We start from the raw sequence: 18,637 nt of genomic DNA, 5'->3' as shown, positions 1-18,637 counted from the left end.
CAATCCAAAAGTATAGGTATTCTGACTACTTAAAATATTTATCGATATTGTTTAAAATACAGCTTTGTTTTTGCTGTCTTCAGGACACACTGCATTTAAACATTATCTCTCCAAACCCAAAGGAACCAAATGACCTGGGAAAAATACATAGACATATTCTTGAAAATAATGATAGCTATCAATCAGCTGAATATTGCATTATCCCTTTTGCAATTATATTAGTTTTTAACTCTGAATATATTTTCATATGAGAACCTAAACTTAACGTGATGTTATTTTTTGTTTCGACCCTCCTCCTTGTGTGTGTGTGTATATGCACAATACGGCTCAAACTATTTGTTAGCATATACTGCACTAAGTACACATATGGGAAATGCCAGTGCAGACTACTGTGGGAAAGATTAACATGATTATATAAACAGCACAGACAAGAACATGGAATTTGCTCTGTACTTCAGCCACAATCAGCAATGATTCCACTATTGAAATCTGTAGAAGTGTTTGACCACAGTGCTTTGGTTTCACAACAGGGATATGTGTATTAAGCTGTCTTGACTGAATTGTATTTCTTCATGACATGGCACAATAAAAACGCATATGTCTGAAATTTCAGATTAGCTAGTTTTGAGGATTTATGGCCTTCCTACAGATTTTGTGGGGGTTTAATAATAACAATAATAATAATAAAGCTTAGCATTCACAGAGCTCTTTTAATCTTCACAGAATTTTGCAAAAACATCTAAACAATTTTTCACTGTTTAAATGGAACTGAACTTTTGAAAATACAAAAGCAATCCGAAGAAGTTTCTAAACCCTTTTTGCTGAAGTGTTAATACTGAAAATGTCAACAATGTACTGTCATGCTTTTGAAACTCAAATTATAATGTTCAGTATAAACTATCCTCATGTATTTGTGTGCCATTCAATTCAAAAGATAATGATAACTGCTTCAAATGACAATATTGTTAGCTGCAGAACTTCCTGTAATTGTTAGAAGAGCTTTTCATTGCAAGCTAATCCAGTAATGATAGACATACTCATCCTATAGCAATTCCTATGCATGTAAAATGGTCACAAAACTAATGGAAATATTTATGTGCTGCTGTCCCCAGCAAACAGCAGCCACCTCATTCCCTTCTTCAAAATGCTGTGAGATTCAGCTTTCAGATGAAGGCAACTACCATTTTAGACATATAAATGTAGGTGTCAACATATGTTTTGGACTCCCAGAAGAACTGGTCAAGATTCAGTCACATCAGGCAGCTGCCCACAGGGTTTAGAGAGCAGTTCAATTGAACGTTTGTAAGATGGCCATTTCAAGGTGAAGCTAAACCTTTCTCCAAGCTCTACCAACTGTGTCGAGTCCCCCTCCCTTGACCAAAAAGGGCAATAAGCCATGTAATTCTTACGTGGATCCTGAAAGCTCAACCCCACCCTGAGCTAAATGTCTACACAGCAGTTCTGTCTGAGCTAAACTTTAACTTTTTCCAGCAGCAGAAAATTTAAATCTTTGGTGCCTGCAGAGCTGCTACGAGTAAAAGTGAATAAGCAAAGTTGGCAAAGAAGAGAAACAACCCTAATTTCATGTGGTGTTAGGAGTGAAATTGTAAACATACTCAAAATCCCTTGGGAGCTTCAGTCTCCTTTGTGGGATTTTTTTCATATTAGTGATTTAGATCCTTGAAAAAAGTCACCTACTTATCTTAATTGATGAACACGACATGGAAAGGATATTCATGGCTTGTAGATTATATTTGCCATTGCAATGGCAGCAATGTCCTCCCCTAAGAGCTGAAACGAAGTTGGCTGCTGCTTCTGGTGTACAATTGCTTGGTCAATTCAATTAATCCTGCTGCTGATGCCAGGACTCAACTATTGGCCAAATGATAATCCACAACCTCATTTTTTCCACGGAGGCTCACTCATTTACAAAATCAGTATTGAGTGCTTGTAGTTCCACATATGTGAGATGGCTGACAATGTTTATTAAGGATAGAAACAGCATTGTGTAAGGACAGAAGCTAAATGACAAGCCATTCACCACTGCCAGTTCTCAGTTCTTCTGCCATCAGACTGGCATGCGCTGGGATGATGGACTGAAAACAGACAAAAACAATGACACGTTTATAAAGCCAGCCGGCTTGTTTAAGTTAGCCAGGCGGGGTGAACACATTCAGTCCAATTTTTGCCAGATATTGCTTCTTATAAAAGAGGTCAGAAGGTGCGCTGGCCAGTAGCCAAACCTTGACAAATTTGTCCCCTCCTCTTTTGCTAGTGAAAAATACCTTGCAGGCGCAGTGCACCAGCTAAGCTAGGTCTTGCTGTTTCGCCTCCCCCTCTCCTTGACTGCCTTCAGGGCTTTAATGGTCCTTTTTCGAATTTTTGGCAATCAAGTCAATATGGGAGTTTGTCCTCTCCTGCATTTTATTTTGACCTTTGTCGGGATCCAAGCAGAATTTTTCTGACAACTACTCTTCTAATGAGGGTACCTTGATTATAGGCATTATTGTGATTTCCCTCTGAACCAGCATATGACACTCAGCTTTTCTTATCATGATTAGACCTGGTCTGTTATCACAGTTATAACTACCTTTCAGAAAAGCCATCTGCTTTCCTGGGAAAATCATTCTAAAGAATCACTGTGGGCAATGGATAATCATGGGCAGCAACAGCAGTAGCTTACAAAAAAGGACGACTCCTCTTCCTCATTTCCTCCCTCATTTCATGCAAAACTTTGGCATATTATAAAAAATAATACAAAAAAGGTAATACTGCTATGTAAATATATATATTTTTTTTAAATTGAAAGGATGGAGACCAGCCTTTTCCCAATCATTAAAAGAAAAAAATTAATTTTTCTGCCTTATCTCCTGTGTACATATACGTATGGCCAGCTGGCTGAAATACGACTGTCTTCTCATCTCAGACACATGAAGAAACACATACAAAATGTGGTCAGTTTGCTATGGATAAGCACAAACATATGGGGACAAAATAAGAAAGGCACAATCTGAAAGAAAAGTAGCAGGGAGCTTTAAAGACAAGAATAAATCATTGCGTAATTGCATTAGCAGTAAAAGGAAGAGCAAAGAAAAGGTTGCTCCCCTGCTCAGTAGTGAGGGAATGATATTGACAGATGATGCTGAAGAGACCTAAGGCTTAATGGTCTTTTTTCTTTGCATCTGTCTTTGTTGATTGCAAGCAGGTGGCCAGCACAATTGATAACTGCCACCAATAACACAAAGATCTCCAATCTAACAGCAAAAGAAGTAGCAAGAAACTAGTTAAGCTAGTTAAGCTAGTTGAATTTCATCCAACACCCACAATTGTCTGAGGTTGTTTCAGACCTTTTTCTGTAACCAGGAGAACTTGTTAAGGGCAGCTGAAATACTGGAAAGACAGAAAAAGTCAAACATCCCTCAGAGAAGAAGAAAAATTACACTCATCAGTTTAACTTCAATCCCCTTTGAAACAAACTACTAGTAAGCACAGAGAGGATAATGGGACGAGCAGTAGCCACACAGATTTATCAAAACATATGGCCAAGTCAGTCAGATTTCCTTCTACAACACAGTAAACGGCCATGTGAACAGAGCAGAAACAGTACATCCGAGGCTAAGAAAAACAGCTACAGGACGGATACAACAGGTTGAACCAGGCACTTCCTACTGTGTATCTAGAGAGTAGCTTTCAGTAATTCATAGTCATGATAGATGGATGGATCAAGACATTTTCTACAAGGATCTCTCTCTGAATTTACCCAGAGTTTTGCTACTGAATCTGCAGAAAACTCTGGAGGAAAGGATTAACATTTCAAATGTTCTTAAAAAATAGAGCAGACTTCAAAAATAAAATTATCTTCAATAACAGCAACTGGAAAGTAATTTACATAGCTGAAATAATTAAGTACAAAATTAAAAGTAGGGGGAAAATCTGTAAGTTGCTTTTTCAGGAATGGATCTCGATGCTCTACTGGATAACAGATATCTACAAGTCAGCAATGTCAAGCTGTTGGGGAAAAGAAAAAGACAGTGGGGACATAACAGCAGTCTCCTGCTACATAAGGAGGAAAAGAATAATGTTTTTGATCTCTAAGGTCAGTACTAAGTGTTTAAACTGAAGCAAGAATAACTGAGACTAGATACTGTGGGCAGGGGAACTTTCTAATGAAATGTAGCAGAAAAGTTTGCTAAGGGAAGGTGTAGTGTGTATGTCATTGTGAACTGGAAAAAAAGGAAGATGAAAACCAGGTTGGACGAGGCCTTGGGTGATATGATTTAGTGTAAGGTGTCCCTGCCCATGGCAGGGGGGTTGGAACTAGATGATCTTAAGGTCCTTTCCAACCCTAACTATTCTATGATTCTATGATTCTATGAAACAAACATCTTTCAGGAATGACATACCCAGGAGATCCTACCTTGGAAAAGTGATGTAGTCTTTCTTCTAGATCTATAATTCTGCACCTACATAGAAATTTTACACACATATATTTCTTATGTCTTGGTTCTACAACAACAGAGAAGCATAACGGGGACTACACATATAAAAAGAAAAAAAAAAAGAAGCTGCTCACCACCTTGAAATTAAAGAAATGCATCTACACAATCAGTCAGTCTTAATTTTCTTTCTCCTTCAACAATCACAGCCTATTTGCCAATTAGACTATGTGATAGTACTTACTGTCTCTCTGAAGTTCCCCTCCCCTCAAATCCCACATGCAGAAGAGATGCATGAGCATTTCAAAAACTTTTAATGAGCTACAACCCAGGAGGGCTGTAGTTAAAAAAAAAAAAGGAGGGGAGGGAGAGGTAAAGGTGAGAAGGCAATTGCTGTAAGTGCTCTAATACATTAAGAAGAGAATAACATGTTCATTTTATGAGAAGTTACATTAAAGAAGGCAGCAAAATACAAAGGAAGATGTAAAGAAATTAAAAAATACAGGAGAGGAAGTAAATATGCATATAAGCAGGTGAAGGGCAAACACCAATTTGAAATCAAGTTATACTGATGAAACTAAAGAAGGCATTAGAATAATTTCTTCTAACCTGGTTGAATCTCTCCTGTATTTCACCTCTACCTTTCCTGATTCCCTGACTTTCTTGATACTTCCTTTATTTTTCCAAAGTGAATATATATGCCCCCAGCAGAGTATCTGCTGTCTTGGATCTTGGAGTAAACAAGCAAAAATACTTGCTTATTTGGTTTAAAAACCTGTAAATTACCACCTCACATTCCAATCGAGCTTTTAGGCTACTTTGCAGTTAACCATCTGCATCATTTCGGGGCTGAGGGTATGCACTCCGAATTTTCTTAAGGATATGTTTCAACCAAAGGTAAATGTATGAAGTATTTAGGAGGTATAGGTCCTCCTGCTTTCAAAACAAACACTATCATGACTTAAATTTTCTTTCCTTATTTTCTTGTCTGATCCAAGGGTCAGTCACCCCAGCAGTGGAGGATCACCCAGATGGGTCTGTTATCCTGCTGGGAAACATGTTGCATCAATGATTCTATGATTCTATGATCAAAGAACATAATTGCTGTCTGTAAGCAAAATGGAACCTAGTTTTTCTTTTGCATTACAAAACTGGCCAGAAGAGCTGATATTTACACCTATGACAACAGATCCCTGATTGTTAGATTAATTTAGCTCTAATGTCCTACTGAAGTAGAGAGGAAGAACATAATGAGGTTCAGCTACTGCTGATACATGACTTGAGAGAGCTCCTGCTTCCATCCCACTTCACTTTCAGAGCACTGGTTTCTGCTCTCATAAGGTCTTTCTTAGACCATTTCTTCACCTATTTTTTTTTTTTCTTCCAACTGGAGAACAGTTTCAGAAAGCAGCACTGGTGGTAACATATGAATTCTGCAGTTAGATGTGCAAGAAGCAGCTGTTCCTGTATGTGCAAGAAATAAAAGACAGAGGCTATATACCAAATATATACTGATACCATATATCAAATGGTACCATACATCATACCATATGTCAAACCACTCATTCCCAGATACTGCAGGAAGTAACTGGAGGTCCAGCTACAATACTGTCACCAGTTGGTTGAGCTGAGCATATCTAGCATCTACGCTACTTTAGCTGAAGTCGAGTAACAAAATTCTGAAGTCAGGTAAAAATTCTGCTGCTAGCTCTATTTCAGCTCCATTATTCTGTGTTTCTAGACTACTATGTATAAAGTAGCCTAACCCTGAAGTTGCAAAATGAAACAGTCTGAAGTGACAAAAATATACAGTGGAAAAACCTCACAACAAAGCAATGGATTATGTGGATCGCATACACTAAAGTTGAAAGAAAAGGAAAAGAAAAAACCTTCTGCCAACAAAGAATATAGCTTATAAATCAGTATCTTTGCTCAAGACTCAAAAAAATAGCACCCACAACACCTTTCAGAATTCAGAAATTCAGAATTTCTAAAACCTTGCTGGGTCACAGTACTGAGTGAGAGCATAGATATACAGCATGGCCAGAGAGAAAAGCCAGGTTTCGTATAACTCATTAAAATTATAGTAACTAGTTGCAAAATAAAGGTTCCAGCTGTGGTCTGGAGGGGGAAGCTATCTGCCTGCTGTGAATATATCATTAGCTGTCATTCTAATTAGCCAAATACCTGCTGCTGCATATAAGAAAGGAAAAAAGGGTGGGTTTTGTGCTTTGCCTTACTGTTAGACTCTCGTAGTGCAGTCTGGAAAACCAATGGGTTTTCAGGTCTGCTCAACTTCTAACCTATTGTACTGTTTAGAGAGTTTATTTCCCAGATTTTGGTGACAAACTCAGCAACAGTAAGTTCAGTTTGTTAATAATTATGGTATACATTTTTTAATTCTCAAGTAAGTATTTGCTACAGCAACTCTACAACTAACAGCATAGTTTAAGCGACATCAGGTGACGTACTGCTGCCTTATTAAGTTTTTGGCATTCTAAAGTGAACTACAACATATCAGTGCTCTTATTTAGAACTGAAATTTCTAACACAGCACTGAACCCACATGATCTGCAAGACACCTTAACCAAATCTGTAACTCAGAATATTATAAAGACCATGTAAATTATGATTTTAAATATACTGCAGGGGAGTTGGCTGGACCTTGCCATGTACGAAACTTCAATGTCTTGAATCACTGTAAAGGAGTAATAGAGAAACTACATTTTGTCTTAAAACCCCTATATTGACAAGATGTAGATGGAGAATATGAGGAACCTTTTAATAAAACTACTTCAGCAACTGTTACTCCACAAAAGCTTCAATTTACATGTCTCCCACAGCCAGAATTTTGATGAAGTAGAACTGGTCTGAAATGTTTTTCCAAAGCTCAATACTGTCATGCCTCATTTCTGTGTTCTCTTACAAAAATTACTGCCATTGATTTGTTTTCACGTCCTGCACCCGCATCCATTATGTGAAAAACCACTGTCAAAAACAATGCTACAAATCTCAGTGAAACTGGAATATCCCTTGACAAGCAGACCCCATCTCAAGTGAGAATGAGAAACACATTGCTCTGATTTTCTGTTTCACGCAAGAATTTCTTTCTTTCCTCTCTCATGGGCTGGGAAGGGGGTGGAAGTTTTATCAGAAAAAGTTTTACACAAGTCACTTCAGAAAATATTTATATTCTGAATGTTTGCAGTAAAAATCACTTTAAAGGTAATAGTTCTCGTAAAAGCGGTTAAGTGGCATCAAAATACTGCAGCAGCAAAACTAAACCTGAACCTTTGTATTTATTTTAAAGGCACAGATAGCATGCTATGTAAGAAACAAAATTCCTCTCCTTATCATGGTATGTTGTCTTTTTACCTAAAAGTAAGCTGAAACTGCTTGATGAAAATATTTTGCTTAAAGGAAAAAAAGTTGCGGTTTTCCAATAAAAATATTATGGTCTCACTGGGAAATCTGGAAAGACACCAAGAGTGTCCTGCTGTTCAGTCCCCTACTCCATCTGATGCTTTAACAGTTCCAGATGGCCTTTACTACAGGATGACCTCCCCTCTATTCTTTTATTATGACCTTTGGGTCACAAATTATATATAGGATGCTGCTGTCATTCTGTAAGACTCTGTTGTACTCTTTCATCTAAAGAATAAAGATGCTTAACATTAAAACTCATCTTTCTTAGGCTGACCTTCCAATTGATGGTCAAAACAGACAGTTATTCCAATCAATGTCATTGCTGGAGAAAATCTGTTTCATTTTCTTGCAACACTGACATTAAGAAACTAAGGCATGGCTTTAAATCAGATCACTTTTGCAATTCTACTTGGCTAGAAAGCATAACATTATATTCATTCAAAATACCAAAAATATTGCTGTAACAGTTTTGATGAATTACATTGATTAGAAGGATGTGGTAGGTTCGTTTTCTGTAAGTTACTGATGTGGTTTTCATGTAAACTTCATTGATAGGAGGTAATAAAACTTTATGTAGCTTTTATTAATTATTTGTCTTTCTATCATCATAAATGAAACATGCAGAACTTGCATAGGAAAATATAATAAATAGACCCAATGTACTAAATAAAGTAATAAGGTTAATTTCTTTCCTGCTGTCAGTAAATTCATGTTAGCAGTCTCTCATCAGCTTGACATCAATTAATGATTTTAATTCCAGACTCTTGTCACAATACTCACCACCCTTTTGTCTAATTAAAATGGATGATGCATGATGAAGGGAAAACACAAGACTTCTGTTCTTGTTGTAACATTTCTATTCATTAGTATACTTTTACAACAACAAGCTTATGGCCTTAATGGTGTTAGAGAAAGATGAAGAGAAGTTTATTATATGTCAGAGATGAAGACCCTTATACCCTTAGGAAACACAGAATACAGGAAGCATTTTATGGAATGACTGAATCCTTCAGAAAAAAAAAGCAAAAAAAAAGCAGTGTTATTTTAGTTACTAATGAACAGACAGAATGTTTCACTCTAAATTTGGAAAAAAATCATTACCTGAAAAACACCCACTGAAATCGTAGCCTTGTTTGCATTCACACAAAAATGCTGTCAGCCTATCAATTGATCTCCAAAAGTAACAGCAAATCTGCCAATACCAAGACAAATGCCTCATCCATCTCTCCCAGATGGCACCTCTGCAAGACCCAGATCCTCTATCACCTCTCTCACTCTGTACAGCTGCAGCAGCATCGCCTCCGCCCTCTAACCACTAACAGCAACTCCCCAGTCCCCATTAGAAACAGAGATTTCCCATTCTTAATGCCCTGAAAAGCCCTGCCAAGGTGTCCAGCCTGGCACTCCACGGCAGGGAACTCTGCAACCCTGCCCAGGGAGCTGCTCTAGCAGCCCTATGACACCCCAGCGCCAGCACTGGTGACATCTACACAGACACTTATACCAGTAACAGCGGAATGATGCAAATTGAATTCCCTTTGTAGCCTAAAGGAAAAAAAAAGGTTTTGTTTTCCAAAACAGAAAGTGGGGACTCTAGCCAAACAGGAGGTTTCTTTTCCTATGCTAACTACATATATATACATGGCAAGCATGGTATTGCTTTGCTATGCATTAATTGTCCTCCAACAAGTAGAGGAGAGACTGGAATTATACTGCTGCTTTTCCAGAGCAGAGGAAGCCCCTGCCTACAAAAGCCCCCATCTGACCACTCCATCATCATATGTCACAGTGCTTCCACCTCTTTCATTCCCTTTCCAAAGGCTTCTCCTTATCTCCTCAAGACTGATCCTCACAACACAAGTGTTTAAGAAACTGATTTTGTACCAATTTCAGTGAAAGCTGACTAGATTACAATAAATAAGATTAAAACACTTTTATGTTAACCCAGACTGAACGTTAGTTAAGCCCTCAAACAAGGGTATTAACCAAACAGAGAAAATATCCTGTAGAACTTTGGAGAGGAGGAAGTGCCTCTAGAGGCAGATTAAAGCATAAGCACTATTCACTTACAGTTGGGATTGCATACTCTGAATCATAAGATTTCATTAGAATTGCAGTTTTCATCTTTTAAGCATTATCTAGCAGTGAACCACACTGGAAACAGCTGAATTTCTTGAAAACTTCACAAAGAAGTATGTTTATTTAATTCCTCTGTTATCTACTACCCAGGTAGAAAGAGTAAAGTTGTTTGAGTTTGCTTGAGGAAGTCAGTTCAAGGTTGAAGACAGCATGGCAAAGAGAGGCTCCAAGTTAGCACATATATAAACCAGCTGTGACCTGGCAATGGAATAAAGCTAACTGAATTCAGGTCTTACTTGACTTTCCCAGGACTGCAGTACAATTGCTTTCTTAGGAGACACAAGGCCAAGTTCAGACAAATAATTGCTTAGTTTTGCCTTCAGGTTTTGATTGGTGCCATTGCTGAGGAGAAGCATACTTTCTATCAGCACATCAGAGCCCATCTGGGTTTTCAGATCAGTGCTGGGCAGATACCCAAGCATAATGCAAGCAGACATTTTTTTGTGGAGTAAAGCAGTGTTGAAGAATAGTGACATGGGGACAGCGTCCTATGGCCTTAGATGAACTGTTAATCCATCATTTGGAGAATTTACAAATAGCAAGCATTTCACAGAAATTTTGGTAAGATTGGTGGGTGGTCTCCTCAGATGACTCTCCTGATTATTCCGGTACTCTATTTATTTCATTGATAACTGTCTGTATTTTCAACTAGGTAATTTAATTTTCTGTTCAAAATTACTTTTAATTAGTAAATACGTACCATATACAGCTTAAAAGATATGCTCCTTAATAAGAAATTATTATTAATAATATATTTCTAAAAGGCAATTTTATTCATTTTAATCACAGTAAATTGAAGAAGATTAATTTTCTTATTTGTTTCATAATCAATATGAAAACTACTTTTAAGATTTTAAGTAAAATACTATTAAAATTTTCAAGTCAAAGCATAATAATTCCATAAAATCGTGGGCATGATTGATTTTTTAATGGACTGTTCAGTTGTTCTCTGAACCCCTAAGGATTTTTTTCTCCTAGCTTCTCATACACAGTAAATTCATTAAATCCAACCTATTTCCCCACAGTATTGCATCATTATAGAGGTATATAGCATCAAATACCAAGTAAAATAGAGCAAGTGAATTTTACTTCTAAAGACTGAGGAAGAAAAACCCACAGAAAACAAAGTTAAAATAGCAGCCATTATGAATCAACACTGACAGTAATATTTTACTTATCTCCTAGTAAGCATGAGGGATTTTTCAGTTAATTTGCAAGAGTACTCATCATTAATAGCATGTTTCTAACATCATTCTTTTACAGGATCAAAAGGAAACTCTCTGCAATCTAACTACAAAAATATTTAGTCTCTATGGACCAAATCAACATCTGATTTTTTTTCAGAAACATAAGTAAGCACCTCACACATTTGGTTGCTATTTTATTGTCTTTTATTAGTTGTACATGCCACTGCCTCAAAGAACTTGCATTCTTTTATAGACATAACACAAAGGAAAGCAAATACACGGTTAGGGAAAGAGGAGGAGGAGGAGGACCCGTGTTACGGTAACATCAAGGTGTTATGAAGTTCTAGCACATGCATATTCTGCAGTTTCACTGGACACATAAAATTGTTTTTTATGACACATGAGGAGTAAGATTCCAGGAAAGATTCAAATTGGTTAGCAGAACTTGATGGACAGGGATTAGGAATTTTCTTCATGCATTGTGGGCTGTACAAATAATGTCATGGTTCTACCTTGGTACCCAGCGTGACTATTGCAACCTCTCTTACATCACCACATGGACAGTCTATACTCTCACCATTCTTACTGAGAGAGACAGAGAGACACAGAGAGACAAACAGAGAGAATGGAGAGAGAGAAAACATTACTAACACAAATCTGAAGTCTTTCTTCTTTGAATAAATGTATGTGGCTGATTTTCTGGGGACCTAAGGTTACTAAGAAACCCTCAGTGCTGGACAAGCCTGGTTCAGCAGAGCACCTTAAGCCAGGGATTGGCATTGTGCACATGTAGCTGACCCTTCCCTGCCCTGAGCCAGCTGGAGTGACGGAGGCATCTTTCAACGGCTCTGAACCCCTGGCATGAGTTCATCCACAAAGTGGCTGGTCTGGCCATGCGTAAAGGAAGTTGACTGCACAAACACCCTCATATACTAAGTCACTTATTTCCTTCAGTTCCAGTATTCTCCTTTATCATTTAACCTCTAAGAACACTACTTTTAAATACAGGAACAAATTTAAAGACCCTGCTTTGCTTTTATTAGAAAAGAGAAAATAAAAACCAATCAGATAAATAAAAAACAACAAAGCACTGTGATCTAGCCACCCCCTACTGTCAGAATGGATTAAAGACAGACATGAATAAATTTTTACATCAATTTCTGCTAGTTAAAGAGTTAATTTTTCCCACCATGTAATCCAAACAGATGCTCACAAATTATAGTTTCTGCAGTTTAACAAGTTACTGTTGATCTTCATTAACTAATAAACACTAACAAATAAACTAGTAACTAATAATCTTCATTAACTAATCATACCCCTCCGTAACTATAACATAAATCACTCAACCTTAAAAGAACTGAAAGGAAACCATTTTAGGTTTAACTGAAGACACTACACAAGAGTTACTGTGGCTCTGCTATTCCAGTGAGCTGTTTGAGTGATGAAGCCATTACTTATAAACTTCTGTTCTTGACCGCAGAAGACCAAGGTGCAGAGATGATGGCTAAAGAGATCATTGTGACTAACTAGTCACACCCTCTGTACAAGGACAACAAAATTGCCCTCTGTAGTTCCTGCATCAATCCTCAATTTATGGCTGAGCCATAGCATAATTTTTAGATAAATCATTTGAATTCATAGTTCACTTTTACTGCTAAATGTGTCTGAATCTATTTACCACTCAACATTCAAACTTTGAAACCCTTTAGTTTGTCCCCTTACTGAAGAGATGACTACTAAAGGTGGTTTTCTCTCCACACACATTCCTGTGTATCAGTTAATTTCTGACCTAAGCTTTCCAAAATTTTGATCAAATTGATATAAGAGATATTGATAAGAGAGTCTAGGCCCCAGATATCCAGGGCTGCAAGAGACAGAATGAAAAGTAGATTGGAAATACTGAGAAAATCATGTGACATATATATTATATAGGGTTTTAATGTTAAGAGAGGCTGACAAGGAAAAATAGAGGTACTCACCACTCATTTTTACAATTAGCAGTTTAATATACATATCATTCCATAACAGACTGCATGACACATAAATAGACTGAACTCCATTGACAAATATACTGTAAGTATAATTTTTAGTTTTTTTTTCTAAATATATAAATGAAAAAAATAGATATGCAAGACTTTCAAGAAAAATACAAAACATACTTCATTCTATATAAATATTTGTATTCTGAAAATCTCAATAAAATCAATTATAGAATATATAGAGAAAACATTTCATTACTTCAGTCTCCTCAATAAGGAAAGGAGGTCTGAATCTGTAAAAGATGCTTAATTCAGCCAAAGAAGCTGTTTATACTAATGTTCAAAATAAATCCAGCTTTGTCTTGTTATTTAAAGTATATAAACATTTGGGAATTTTCATCAATGAAAATTGAACTTGAGTTATTCAATTTAAAAAAACAAACTCTCTCTATCAAGGTTTAAGCAAATACTGAAGTCTACCTCTCCTGTTCTTGCTTCATTCGTATTCTCTCCTCTTCTGAAGTAAGAGCTTCCTGCACTTTTATTTTACCAGTTTTCTCACTCTTGTCATCTTTGCGATGTTTGCCAAACCTGTTAATAACACACAAAAAAGAATCTAACTTGTGAAATGAACAAAACTGTATTTTTCTTTTCCTATGACAGAGTCCTCCAAGAAGGGTTGCTTGGAAACCAGGAAGGTACAGACCTCAGAATCTCAATCTTTAATATCGTCTGGCTGCTTTGGGTTTATTTTGTGTAGGGTTTTTTTTTTTTCTAATTATTTTTATATCATTCCTCTTAAAATTTTATAGAATTCCTCATGTAAGAACAGAAAAACCCCAAAACAATAGGATTACATTCCTTATTTTTCTGCCAGCATTTTGGGGTCACTATTCTTAAACACACAGCCAAACAACGTTTTAGAAGTTACTTAGCACTATCACTGCCAAAGAACACAACTCAATTTTACATTAAGTAAAGGCTTCACATATGAACTGCAAGAGACACAGCGTTGTATGTCTGACATCTGCCCAGAGCACAGTACCACCCTCCACCCCCACCCTGCAAGACCAGTTTCACCACACAGTGGATGCCACCCAAGAATGTAAATTTATTCTCTTTCAGCACCAGGTTCTTTAAAAACTTTATTACTCATGACTCCTTTCTGCCCTGGGTGTTCCAGTGCAAAGAGGGTGAGTGGAGAAATGGAGCTGGCTGGGGTCTCCCAGACAGAGCAGCATCCTGCCAACCCAATGTTTGCCCTTTTCACGTCTCCTCTTCCCCTCTGCCAGCTACATTTCAAGTATTTTAGGTTTCTTCCATATTTACACATTCCACTGTTTTCTTTTAAAATTTCAGTTTGGCATTTCAGATAGATACTCAGTTATTATTAGGACACTATTGCATGTGTTCCTTAGACATTTCAGGCCTACTGTGAAAGGAATTACTTTTATATAGAGCAAACTAAACAAACACTTAAATATAGCCCTTAAATGCATCTACAGTTGAGATGACAATTTTCTATTTAAGGCAAAGTGTCTATTAAACAGTGTCTTATTGTAATACCTACCTATTAAATGTGGGATCATTTATAATACCAAAAGCAGCAAGAATTTTACTCTTTTAAATCAAACACTCAGGTGATAGCAGACTGACAGTTGTGGCACTTCATGCTCAGGTTCACGTCAAAAGGGAAATGAAAGCACTGAAACGTGCAAAGTCCAGCAATGGTGCATACAGGACAACCCAAATGCTCACAAACAGTAAATAAACCACAGAGTTCTTTAAACTTTCTTCTGACCCATGAATGTAAACTTTTAAAAATATTTAGAGGCCATTAAGCATTTATAATATTTTCCCATTTGTTCCTATTGATTCTAGTACAAAGCTATTGCGTGGGTTAAAGACATATCACACAGTAACCCTGCAGAATGATCAATTTCTGGCCACACAATCAAAAGATATTATTATACTTCATAACCATGCTTATAGCTCTTAGTACAACTGTTTAAAAACACAGCTACACAAAAAAAACAGCATAGGAGCATGTACACAAAAGCGTGTGGCTGTTCTCCACAGTTCCCAGATTGATGATTTCCAAAGTAATTCAGGCATCTGATAGCTAAAATTGTTCATTAATAACCATCTGAAAAGGGAGATGCAGAGGACATGATAGGGTTAAGAAACACACTATAGCACACAACAGCACATAAAGTTAAGTCTCTAATTTTATAATTTGTTACACATAAAACTGACATACATAAAATCAGTGACTAGAAACACCAGCGTGTATCTTTTAAAATATCCAGCTATTTATTAGAGAGTAGTCAAAACCATTATCAAAACATTTACATATATGCCATGAGAGATTCAAATCAAGTTCTGGATGCTGTACACCAGACAAGAGAATGGTTAATTTAAAATTGCCCTAAATCCTCGAGCCAAGAGAGGAGGTTTAGCAGAAAAACAATGGAACTGAGCCATTTTACCCTGAAACACAGAGAGTGCCAGGGGTGGCAGGAGTCTGACTGATAGAACACTAAGAGCCGTGAGGAGACACGTAACATATGTGGTACAGTAGCACAGCATCTCTGGGATGCCCGTGTTTGCTTCTGTCTCCTGTCCTTCCTTGACCCATTCAAAACGTCAGGCAAAGCAAAGGAACTGAATTCTGGAGCAGCCAGTTTATTTTTGGAAAAAAGAACTAGTGGTTAAAAGATCAGAAGAAAAAGAAAAAAACAACAAACATTAAATTAAATGAGTACCTATTAGGTTTTGGCAGCAAAACAGAATTTCCACCACCATAAATCAATTCATTGCAAGTATGAACAGAAATATATTGAAATCAATACCTTATTAAAAAAAAAAAAAGGTACACAGGAAATTTCTAATAATCCTTGTAAGCAACCTAGTAAATGCCTGGTCAGGCTGCATGATTGTGGGGAGAGTATTTCTAAAGTTAACATGTAATGCAAACCTAGCAAAAATAAATGGTTTGAGTTTTCAGATCTAACCGCCCAAGTCCAGAACACACCACGCTCGTGCTGCATTTCAACACAGGCATTGGCAGGTTTACCACACAGACAGCGCTCGGAGCAGCAGGAGAGTTCAATTTGCTCTGACTCATGAGCAAGACGTGTCAACAACACTTCTCCTTCAGGTTTTTCTTCTGATCGTTCCTTCTGCCCCCGGGGACCATCCTGATCAAGTCTCCAGAAGACATCTCTGGTCCTTCCCCAGGCACTTCAAAGGGCGGCCATACTGTTCCCACTCTGACGGGAGACTTTTCAGTGCCCATCTCCAACAAGCTCTGTGGTCATCCTGGCAGTGGACAGCCTGGCAGAATATGAACCACGGTGGTCTTGCAAAGTTGCCTTCTCTGGACTTTGTCACCCACAGAAGTGATATATCTGCCATAATCACCACTGCCTGCAACAAGTTCAGCAACATTAACTGCACTGTCCCTATGCTTGAACCTAGAATAATCAGTGCTGTCCTCCCCCCTCCCTGATTGAGACTTTGTGTTTTTAACACCATCATCGTCAAAATAGCATCTCCATGATACTCATAAGTCATGGAGTTGCAGAACAGTTTGGAAACACGCTGCCCTAAAGAAGTTTGGCTCTGAACAAGTCTGCATACTTTCAGCAAGACCTCTGTACAAAAAAATATTTACGAAATCAAGATTTCTCTTTTCCACCGAGACTGCAAGTCTAACAGCATCTCTATTAAGCTTCAGCTTACAATAGTAGAAGTGACAGACAAACAAAGGAAAAACATTTTCCAGGCTCCATGAAGCACTTGAGAAAGGTGTTTAAAAGAACTACGATGGGGTTATATATGTACATGCCCCTCACTCCCAACACCCCTTTTATTTCTGTAGGACCAGTCAACACTCTCCACTCAAAACATCAGTCAAAGGTTTTGGTAAGATTACTCTTGCTAACAATGAGTGTATTTGATATTTATTTTGATTAAAAGTTTTTGGGCCATGAAGTATGATTTATAGTCATAATAAAACCCAACAACCCAAATCAGCATCCTCTCCACCAAACTTATAACAGACATTTATAAATTATTGAACATTCATATTCAGGCCAAATTTAACTACAGAAGAGCAACATCCAGCAATACTAAGGTACATCATTAAAGCGAGCTGCTAACACTCCCTCAACTGTACTGCAATAACTACACTTGTGTCAACCTATTCAAAATCACCAGCCCTTCTAATTTCCTCAGGTAGATATTTCCTACTCTGCTTCATGAATATTAAATAAAACAGGACACTTAGAAATAAAAATAAGAGCATTCAGACCACTGAAATTCTAACAGTCTATGCAATATCCTTTCAAAATACCAAATACACATCCCACAGCCAGTGGTAAAGCCCCCTCCCTGCTGCTGTCCAGTACCCCTTGTGTAATTGCGTGAGTCAAAAGAAGCAAAGTGTGGGTCAGGTCCCCAGAATTACTCCCAGTATTTAAACCAGCCCAATTTGAATGCATTGGCCCACTGAAAAGATCTGGCTTACCTTCATATAAGTTTCATGTTCTTAAACGTGCGAATAGCATAGACTTGCCCCATTAACGTTCATGTGTGTGACACCTTCCCCACAGCCCACCAGAATTTGCATCATTGTAAAGCTCATTTCTTTACTGCTCAGGTACTCAAAAGGAAGGGAAGATGGAATTAGGATGTATGTCCCATGCATGACCCATGGCAACTTTGGAATCTTGCTGCTTCCAATACTGCTTCTTCCATAATGCATACACTGAATGTTCTGGCACACCCACATAATAACTTCCCCTGCTGAAGTGACTGCTCATTTAATAACAACCTCAGGCTGGAAACTCCCAAAGTGCAATTGTTAATGATATCTCCCTTGTAAAATAGCAATCACCATCCATTCGTCTTGTGTCAGAGACTCTAGGCTTTTGCAAGGACATGGCCTTGAAGATACTGCCAAGTGATTTGCTCCCAGCCCTTGCTGCTCACTTCACAGATGTAGGAGATGATCTCCACTGTGTGCAGCTGGTTAGCAAGTGCCTGAAGCACCTGGAGATTTTCAGGTACTTGTCTGAACCTGTGATGGTATCATTCTTGTTGCTGTGAAGCTGGCTGCTGGATACTTGCTGCAGTTCTTACAAATGCAAATGAGATGACAACTTTCCTTCTGAAGCAGACAAGAGAACTCCAGGGCTCAGGATCTGTGCACAGCAATGCTCCTTGCATTAGTGAAAAGGAGGACAGAATTTTAAAACAAAGGTAAGGACTACTGTTGGAAATGAAAAACAAAGTAGTGCAGAAAAGGAGCATCTGTGACACTGATGTTCAGATAATCCTGGGAATCTAATTCCAAGCTCCTGTCATTTGCTAAGTTCAGTGCCAACAATTTGTGAGCTATGAGCCCTACCTAAATCAGTGCACAAGATACCAACACTACTGCATGATGTGCAGCAAAATCACATAC

At 37.8% G+C, this 18,637-nt stretch overlaps 1 protein-coding gene across 14 annotated transcripts in view; it reads right to left on the bottom strand.

The window, feature by feature from the left end:
* The window catches only part of PARD3 (par-3 family cell polarity regulator), a 451,464-nt gene that overhangs the window by 105,773 nt on the left and 327,054 nt on the right, over positions 1 to 18,637 (bottom strand). For 9 of the 14 annotated variants that reach the window (XM_061468050.1, XM_061468051.1, XM_061468053.1 and 6 more), the window contains one exon: positions 13,648 to 13,758. The exons of 3 other annotated variants lie outside the window; for them this stretch is intronic. In XM_061468050.1, coding sequence (XP_061324034.1) covers positions 13,648 to 13,758 — 111 coding nt within the window. Of the gene's footprint in view, positions 1 to 11,377; positions 11,774 to 13,647; positions 13,759 to 15,382; positions 16,597 to 18,637 lie in introns of those variants that run through there. 2 more of the 14 variants (XM_061468061.1, XM_061468062.1) reach the window with 2 other exon arrangements.

This window comes from Pezoporus flaviventris, unplaced genomic scaffold (genome assembly GCF_033815535.1).
Source record: "Pezoporus flaviventris isolate CSIRO_AGI_PZ_B2104156 unplaced genomic scaffold, CSIRO_AGI_Pfla_v1 ptg000047l, whole genome shotgun sequence".
In the NCBI taxonomy this organism is placed as follows: Eukaryota; Metazoa; Chordata; class Aves; order Psittaciformes; family Psittacidae; genus Pezoporus; species Pezoporus flaviventris.
Note: the sequence above shows the minus strand (reverse complement) of the source record. Positions and strands in the feature narration are given on the sequence as shown.